The sequence below is a fragment of the Rhagoletis pomonella genome, unplaced genomic scaffold (genome assembly GCF_013731165.1).
Source record: "Rhagoletis pomonella isolate Grant_MI unplaced genomic scaffold, Rhpom_1.0 Rhpom_scaffold_00002, whole genome shotgun sequence".
NCBI classification, from domain to species: domain Eukaryota; kingdom Metazoa; phylum Arthropoda; class Insecta; order Diptera; family Tephritidae; genus Rhagoletis; species Rhagoletis pomonella.
In genome coordinates this window covers 50,865,656-50,875,489 of record NW_023458556.1, presented here as the reverse complement: position 1 = coordinate 50,875,489, position 9,834 = coordinate 50,865,656, and the positions used below count along the sequence as shown (strand labels likewise).

Here is a 9,834-nt window from a genome sequence, read left to right as displayed (position 1 = left end):
TAAATTTTTCATTTAAAAATTGCCCCCGACCTCATATAAAATTGTTGAATATTTTTTTTTTTTATAAAACTAACATTTGTAAACATCTTGAATTAACCAAAAAGTAACAAATTAAAGCTTTGAATACATTTTTATTAAATTTTTTTTTAAGTTTGGAAATCAAGTTCTACGTAAATTTTTTGAGTGGGCTTCAAATAGGTTATGTTGAAAGTACTATAAAATAATTTGCGACTCATAATTCAAGTGCTTGGTAAAAAACTATATAGTGCTTTTATAAAAAAAGTGCTTTTAATAAAATTGTGTTATATATTAATATGTGAGACTGCTTTATCTGTATTATGAGTTATTATTAAACAGTATTGGCCTTGTCCCACCCGTGACAAAAAAAGCTAAAAATTGTTATATATACATAATTACTGAAGTTGAGGTTGTTAATGATATAAATTTATTGCTAATGTTTACCACAACTGCGTTTTCGTTTCCACATAGTTAGATAAGAAAAATTCAACAGTGAAGCATGTCTCACAGATACCGGTGGGACAGATGTCTGAGGTGGGACGCAGGGGAGGAGAGGGAACGCGCGGAATCGCCCATTACCTATATACCCTTGTGGTCAGCTGATCAATGGCGTTTTCGTTTCTACCGAAAAACGTTACCTTATCATTGCCCTCTGAGCACAAACACTAAGAACCGGGCAATGAAAAGGCAACATTTTATGCAGAAGTCATAAGTTAACCCTCATCGGTCCCCCAAAAATTTTTTTGAATTGGTGCTTGTGTATACGCTCGTATACAAACCGATCTGACACTTCTAATCAGATTTATAAGAAAAATTTGATGTATGCAGTTATATAGCCCAGATATTTGCAGCTATGTCCCGTCCATCGTATTTCCTGAACGGCGGTGATGTCAGCCTGGCAGTTGTTTATGCATATCCGTTAAGAAGAAGATGCCCCGAGCAGTTTTTAGTCCTTTCATGTAACCTGTTTTTAAGTGATGTGAGGCTCAAGCCCAGCATATAACCCCCTTCGGGATGGGTGGCTTTTCAGCCGAATGCACGTTTATAGTATAGGGAGCCGCTTGCTCAAAGACAGACACCGGTTTGCAGCCGCACCTACTCCCTCTTCTATCGTGATTCAAGGCTCCACTCGGATTGATTACCGCATCGGGCACGCAAGAGAGATTTAAAATTGCCGTGAGACCCTAACTGCATACCCAGAAGAACGACTATGGCCCATTGCACTCTGTGACAAACTACTCCATTATTGAAACAAGATTTTGCCTGGGGGATTTCCATAAAACAATTACACAGATTAATTGAGACATTTGAACAGCGAGCTTCTACCGTTTTCTCTATCAACGTTTTTTTTCTCCCATAGTATTTTCTACTTCCAACAAACGAAATTATATAAAATACAACATTCGTATATACAAATGTAGGTGCTTGTACAATACATTTGTATGTACATTAGACTTCATAGCTCCCCATACAAAAAAAAAACGGTACTGTGTTTCCATTGGAATTATAAAATCTAAGACTTGCACCAAAATAAGTATGTATTTCGAAAAAATATAAAGATTTACGGGAGCTGCAGCGATTTGAAAATACTTCCAAAAATGGGATTTCTTTTGAACAAAAATACTTTATTACAGCTGGTTTCACCAGTAATTTAAATGGAAAATGATTTTTTATTTTCTGTCAATTTCCATATAAAATTAAAAAAATTCAAATAATTTTTTACTTAAATTGCTTTCATGAAATCGGCTGCTAGTGATATTTTTTTTAAATCTGCTCAGACGGCAAAACAGTCTAAGCTTAAAAACTTTGCATAAAAAAAGCAGAATTGTGAAAAAGATTGGTATAAGAAAAACTTGAATAACGCGATTAAAACTATTCCGATTTATATAAGGTACATATGTGCGGCATCATTAGATAAGTATTTTGTCACCCTTTTTATTTCTTTGCAAATAAACTCAATGTACATATGAAAGAGAAAGGTGGGATGAACGAGCGTCATTCCAAGTTGAATTAAGATGTGTTGGTATTTGAAAAAACAATTTGAAGAATTTAAATAATAATTAATTTAAAAAAAAAACGTATCAAAAATGTCATTATTACGATTGCGTTGAAAATATTTTTAAGTAATTGTATGCATTTGCGGGAATTTTTTTCATTGTCGGAGGTATTTTCAAATCGGTCTAGCTCACGTAAATCTTAATATTTTGTCCGAAATATAATAAGTTTTATAATCTTGACGGAAAACCCGCAACTTGTTTGGTGATGTAGTCTAATGTATGTACTTACATAAGTAGTTACAACCCTAGATACTACAAAGTTTACAGCATTTTTTCATACTTTTTAAGTAGCCATAATGATCGTAAAAAAACGTGTAAAATCCAAATCTTTTGTATGTTCAGGCAAAGTTAAAAAATGGTAGCGTAAAGTTAGGAAATTTTTTACGACATATCGTTTTACAGCAAAAGACTGCCACTCCGCCTGCACTTTCGATAGTTCATTGGGTATGTAAAGCAAATTTTTATTGCCTTGAAAGTGGCATGAGATACAGCGCATAAAAAAGTGTGAATGTCAGTGTAAGTACAGGAATATCGTTCAAAATTAAATGCTAAATCTACGTACCCATAATAATAACGCCATAAAGGAAACAGGACGTAAAAACTACTACTGCACACGAGCAATGTACTTACATATGTATGTATATACCTAAGTTTATCGGTAATGATTTTAACGGTTTTGATAAATTTTTTTATTAAAATAATGTTTTGCGTTTCAAATTGATCTCTCTTGATAGGTTTCATCTCCAAGAAAATTCGTATAAGATTGCCACCTGTTCGAATAAGTTATATTTTAAACAAAACTTTGTAATATGGGTATCAAATGAGAGAAAGGTTGCAATATACGTACCCAACCTGCAAGTTAAAGTTCCGAAATTTTTAAGAGTATCCAAATTCTGTAACGCTCTTTTTTACAAATCGTCAAAGAAACTCATGTGAAGTGGTTGACATGAGCTCATAAAGAGATTTCTGTACGTTTCCTTAAAGAAAATTCTAAAAAAATTCTTCATCATAAAAATTCCATCTCATAAAAATGATGTTTTGCTTTGTTTAATTTGCCGCCAATTTGAGGTCAGTCAGTGAAGTGTAGTCATTGAGCGAGGAAGTACAATTCCAAGTTCAATGAAATATGTATGTACGCATGTATGTACATACCGATTTTTAAGTAAGATCTAAATACCTAAATACATACATATATTTGTATAAAAACTGATTTATAAAAATTGTAATTTTTTTTTTTAATATTTTAAGACAATCTGAATTTTCTGTTTTCAATTTAGTATACATAAGTATGTACTTATCTAGGCATTCTACATTAGTTTGTCTGTAAGGCATTCTTTGTTCGCTTCTCTGGATGCGTTCTTCCTTCGTTCGAAGGTTATGCTGCGGGTAAGGGCTTACGGCCAATGGCATGCTCATGTTAAAATAATGCCTTTTGAAGCGAAAGAGTAATCGTCTAATTTGATTCCATTTTAATTTCTGTGGTAATCGTGTTTTTGCTGGGACGTACATACAACAAACTTGCATTTGCTCATTTACGTCAACTACTCCATGCAGGTTTAAATTTCAGTGACGAATAAATTTGAACAGGTATCACAATTTTAATTATTTTTGACTTTATTGCAGCTACTTATTTAGTTAAAAAAGAAATAGAATTTTGGCTGAAAAAGCGATTTTTTTTACCGAAAAAGCTAAACCGTATCTGTACCAAAATTGCCACATAACTACTCCTTTCCCTGACTTTGTTCTATATATCGTATAAATTTCACCGTAGACCACGCCCAGACAATTTTAAAATTTAACATTTTTTTTTTCATTATTATTTTGGAGAAAAGGCTAACTTAATGCATTGGCCAAGGCATTATATTTTTGTTCACGAATTTTTTTTTGTTCAGCTTATAGGCGGCAAAGTGACAACCAGCTGAAAGGAAAAATACAAAAACAAAATATTTTCGCTTATGGCTAGGTGACGTTTTCAGTAATCATTGACAATTTCTTACGTAAGTTAAGTGAAGTCTCGACTAACTGAACCTGAAAAATAGTCGTGAAACATTGAGTTTTTATTTTTTTGGATGACTATGTAGTTTAGAAAATGGTAACAAAGGGTTAAGATTTCTTTACCATTCAAAATACTCTGAAAACGTGGTTATCAGGGCAGCCAGCAAAAATGAAATGTAGATCGATTTTATTTTCGATTACGTCAACGGTCCGTTTTCCGACTAAAGTATTTATGTTTAGAAAACTACCGAAAATGGTTGTGACACCGTTGCGTTTTCCGATGTTCTTCCAAAAGTTTTCCTTCTGCACTTTACAGATGCTTTTTCATAGTTCGGAAAAGAAAAAAAACAAAAACAATTGCGAATCATTTTATTGCGTCTGACGGCATTGTAACCCGGAATTTTCTAAAAGCTAACAAATAGTAACACGCATGAACAAATACATTTTTTCGGATACAAAAACGGCATACCGGATGTTTCTCTGCTAGCAGGGCAGTAAATCAAGTTTTACATTCCATGAGTTTAGTCGCTCAGTATGGAAAATAATAATTTGACTACCTTGGAAAGAAATCTTCAACTTTTCCTAATTTGACTGTACTGTAATATTCTTTGTTCCAATGCAAAACCAAAGTGGCAATCACGAGCAGCGTAAAAATTCTACGATAGTGGTGGCCGAGTTGACCAAACCGCTTTGCTGAAATTTTTTATGGACACGTAAAGTGCATACTTTTTATTTATTTTTTAACAACTTTTAAGCCACAGGCAACATAGCAATTCATTCGACCGCCAATTCTTTTCAACACCGGTGCAACATTAATTTTTTTGCAGCCCATTTTTAGGCCTTCGCGAGTCGTTTTTTATATATAAATTTTTATATATAACTACGCGACTCAAAAAAAAAAAAATATACAAAAACAAACCAGAACCATTCAAATAAGCGCGGCTGAAAAAAAAATATATATATATTTGCAATTTTACATCATTCCTGCAAATGGCTGATTGCGAGCAAAACGCGAAGAATAGCGAGTTGGGGTGCCAGTCAGTTGCAGCAGCAGCAGCAGCCATGCAAGCATCACCCGCAGCCTAGGCCATCAATGCCAAAGCCATACAATATTTCATGGCAACTTGCGTTTTCCATTTTCGACTGCCAGCCTGACCCAGTCAACCCTATCTATCGCCCCCACACGGGCAGCAGCTTACTTCGCGCTTGCAACGTCTGCCGCGATTGCTGCTGTTGCGGCACTCTCTCATGCCCCAAATGCTGCGTACATTGCCGAGCTAATGATGTTGGCAGCCAACGTGGTGTTGGTGATGATGATTGCTTGTGTAATTAGCATTTTTTGTTGCTGATGATCGCCTGGCTCGAACACGAGACTTGCATACGCTTTGATGGTGAACAGCAAATTATACTGGTTATAAAATACATATTTTAAAATTTCATTTTTCTTCAGTCCCTTGCACAGCTGTGAGCTCGATAGCTTTGTTAATGTGCAACCATAAAAATTAGAGCTCTCTAAGAATGTATTTGGTAAAATTTTTTAATTGGCATTTTAATTATTTTCAATTTACACTAGCGCAATGCATTTGCATTTGAATTTACAATTATGCAATGCGAAAATTTAATTAATTATGCACTTAGAAATCAGTCAAACTGCCGTCAAACAGAAAAGCCAGTCAAATGAGCCTGTTAATACATACTATATGCTATGTATGTACATTAGGGTGGGCCAGCACATAAGGAGTGATTTTTTTTTCTGAGAAATTCCAATATGCGTGCCCACAATTGTTTTCCTTTTGGCCTAAATAACATACAAAAAGACTTGTTGCTGTAGGATGACGATAACCCGCGGTGACTTTAAGTTGCAGATTTGACCCCGAGCTTGCACTGGGATAACTGAAAACCGCCAGTTGACTAATGTTTAATTTTCAGAGTTTTAGGCCGATCTTGCCGAAGCATAGTTAAGCTTTCGTTTTAAAAAACAAAACTTCCTACTTTGGTCCACTTTTAAGACGAGATTTTTTGTCGATCGCAGCTTTGTACAGCTCCACTATCGACCACCGTGACAGCTTTGCGTATACTGCGTGCTGTCTCTTTCGTTGAGGCCTGTGCTTTCATTAATATTCTGCTGTAGTATGGCGGCGTAGGGCCTTGCTCAAAACTCCGATTTCTGCGTTAAACATGCTACAAAGGAGCGTGTCTTTAGGCATTACGGGCGCCACTAGTACAGCGCCAGAACCGGCTCTTATTAGTTTATTGGATTTGCTACCTCTGGATGTAGCGATCCAAGAAGAGACAATGAAAACGATGTGTGTACTGAACTCTTTTGGTCTGTGGCACGACGATCGGAGCTCTGGGCACAGAGATTTGTTTAGAAGGTTGTCCTCGCAATAACCTTCGCTTTTGGCACCTAACCACAAACTGATACCTGGAGTGTCCTTTCGAAGAAAGTACGTCGTTAGATTTCTTACAGAGGAGCAATGGAGAGATCCCGAAGCTCGGGGAAAACCATCTATACCTCAAATATTCAAAATTGTACAAAAGCTTTATGGGATCTGGATGATAACTTCAGATGCTTTACTGCTTTGGTTGCAATGGCACAACTGAAAGTTGCAGACTTTATAATTGGGAAAAGCGACCATCGTTGGGGAAAGAACCATCGTTTATTGCAATTCATTAATTTAAGCTTTTATTTAGCGAAAAATTACACACATCAACGATCTTTCAAATTGTCTATGCATTTGTCAAAAATTTCATTAGCCTCATGAGCTAGTGAAATTTTATTCACCTCATAGTTATGTCTGAATTTGGTATTTCCGCGAAACTAATACGGCTGTGTAAAATGACGTTGAGCAATACCACCAGCTCCGTCAGAATAGGGAAGGACTTCTCCGAGCCGTTTTGATACCAAACGAGCTTTCAGACAAGGTGACTCCCTTTCGTGTAATTTGTTTAATCTGATGTTGGAGAAGATAATAAGAGCCGCAGAACTGAACCGCTCAGGCACAATATGTACAATTGCTGGCGTATGCCGACGACGTCGATATTATCGGTAAAACCAAGGGCTACGTCCGTTCTGCCTTCGCGGGATTGGATAGAGAAGCAAAGCGAATGTGTCGTTCGAATGGACAGAAACGCACCTGCTCTGAAAGTATACAAAGAGGGCCGCGATGCTGGTAACAGAGAAAGAGGAAGGCAGACCAGGTGGAGAAAGACTTAGCATTTCCAATTGGCGTCAGTTAGCACAGAAGAGAAATTACTGGCGTGCTGTTTTGGACTCGGCCAAAATCGCGCTAATGAAGAAGATTCTCTTGGGTAAGGATAATTGATTCTCTTAAAATAATCGAAAAGTAAGCACCCTAATGCACATATCGTTTTAGGCATATTTGCATGACAACTCTAAGCAGTTTGTTTGCGTGCGGTTTAATTGTTTGTTAGTAGGTGGGTAATGCATTTTTGGACGCCTGCTATTGTCGGTACTTTTGGTGGCAAACACGACATACGCAAACCACTAATGATTTGATGCAAATACAAATTTATGTACTGTAAATACACTTTGTTCGAGTTAAGATTAATATTTCAATGTACCACAATAATTTCATAAGTGCCTACCGTGGCAGCCTAGAGCTAAATTTCGCTTAGCTATTTTCGCAATAAGATAACCACCATTTAAATGCAAATACAATTAATGAAGAGAATTTGCTTTCTCTACTCAAGGAATCGGGTTGAACGAATTAAAAAAAAAAAACTATAGTTTCTTCTCCGAAAAGATTTTCCTACTTAAGTTTGTACTACTACATTATCGAGGAAGTGATATTTTAGGATCGTAGAAAATGATGGACTACTTCTTAGTTACAAGGATTTTAATGTTATCCTAATTAAAGTTAGGTTTGAAGACACTATATTTAACCTTTTACAGGATAACACATCTAACCCCAGAGACGTATACATTTTGTCCTGAAATAAATTGTTCCAGAGGTGTGTCTTTTCTTTTTATTTGGCTATACAACCGTTTGTCGATTTGGACCGGGACAAACTATTCGCCAATTGTCCCTCTCCATTGTGAAGTTGCGTCAATGGTACACAGCGAATACAGCCATGTCCTTCTGAACTTGTCCCTTCTATTTTGCTTTTGGGGCCCTTTTTTCGTTGCCAAAACATGTGTGCCGAGTCGAAGGATATTTTCACTGGAGCCTCGTCATCCATACGTACGGCATGCAAAAGCCAGCGCAATCGGTGCAGTTTGTCATTCCATCTTTTTCGGTACAAGTCACCCACGCGAACAGGGCCTGCGCAGAATAGTTCTCTCGAAAACTCCCGAAGCCTTTTCATCTCTGAACGACGTCGCCAACGTTTCTGTGCCACATAAAAGGGCGGACATTGTGATTGATTTGTAGAGCGTAATTTTTGTTCATTGAGAAAGGAGCACATGCTGGTAAAAGTCATTCTTCGATTAGTTTCCGGGCTGACATTCCTGGATTCTAAGTACACAAAGGCTGTCACTATTTCAAAGTTATAACTGCCAACAGTGACTTTTTATACGTTGTCAGGTGGTACTCCAACCTCCAAAAAGATCTTTCCTAGACGTTCAATACCTAACGGGGACTGAGCTTCGAGCGACTTCTTCAATTTGATTACAACAAGCGTAATTCCCCATTTGATTCACCATGGCATCGTACTGCTCAGAAATTATGATTTTTCAAATTTTCCCTAGACAAATAGCAGTCAATAGATGAATTATTCCTCTAGGTGGCGCATGTGTCGAGATATTTAAAAAACCCATATTTATGGTTTTGGTTATTTAGAACGTATACATACCTATTACTTAAATGGAAATAAATACTTAACTTCAAACAATATTTAGCCGTTAGGTGGCGCGGGTGCAGAATTTTTTTTATTTTTATTAACCACAAACAAGGGCATATTTTAAACAGTTTTTTTTTATATTTCTTGTTTATTGCCTGTAGATATATGTATACTCGCATACGACATACGAACACCTCTCTCATTTCTAGTCCCAGTGCGTAGTTGACTCGGTTGGCGTAACGGTATAATTTTCTGCATCCAATACCATCAATGCCGTTTCATTTGAAGCAGCCAATTCTTTTTTGATCTTCACTTGTTGCCCAGCCAAATTGAACTGTATGAGTATAATCAAATAACTAGTTATGGCGCCACAAACCTATAAAAATATGCGTGAAAAGATAAATAAAAAAATAAAAAATACTCTTGCTACATATGTAGTACATATACGCAAGCCACTAACGCTGTGACAGTAAAATCTAGAAAATATGGAAGCAGATAAAGAACGTTACAGCGAGGCACGTACCGCATATAAAGTGCCCATATCCAGTGTAAAAAAACCACAAGCGGAAAAGTTTACGGCGTGATTGAAGAGCTTCAGCGACAAATGATTGACCTGGAATTGTATGAATGTTGTAATAAAAACCGAAAACATTAAGGCCAATTGAATACACATAAAGGCAAGATAGTCGGAATCTGTAGTTACATAAAGCAAGTGATACTAACAATTTCATAAACTTCATTTGTGTCGGCAGCAACACCACATTTGTGCAGACAAATACCGGTGCGGCGCGAAGCCTGCGAAGTTTTCCAACTGAAAAACATCAACGATGTACATTTACCGCCGAGGTAGATGAGTGACAACGCCGTTATGACTAATTGTTCAGCAGAACGAAAAATTATTGGAATCGGCTGGGTGTGGGGATTAAAAAAAAATTAAAATTTTTAATTGTGTATAGTTAAT

General features: G+C 36.5%; 1 protein-coding gene across 1 annotated transcript in view; it reads right to left on the bottom strand.

Moving 5' to 3' along the window:
* Positions 1-9,075: 9,075 nt before the first annotated feature.
* Positions 9,076-9,834, bottom strand: part of LOC118753666 (gustatory receptor for bitter taste 66a-like) — a 3,076-nt gene continuing 2,317 nt past the window's right edge. Inside the window, exons 2-4 of the mRNA XM_036488542.1 lie at positions 9,597-9,782; positions 9,397-9,486; positions 9,076-9,249 (exon numbers count right to left, since the gene is read on the bottom strand). Of these exons, the coding sequence (XP_036344435.1) occupies positions 9,079-9,249; positions 9,397-9,486; positions 9,597-9,782 (447 nt within the window). The 3' untranslated portion in view covers positions 9,076-9,078. The remainder of the gene's footprint in view (positions 9,250-9,396; positions 9,487-9,596; positions 9,783-9,834) is intronic.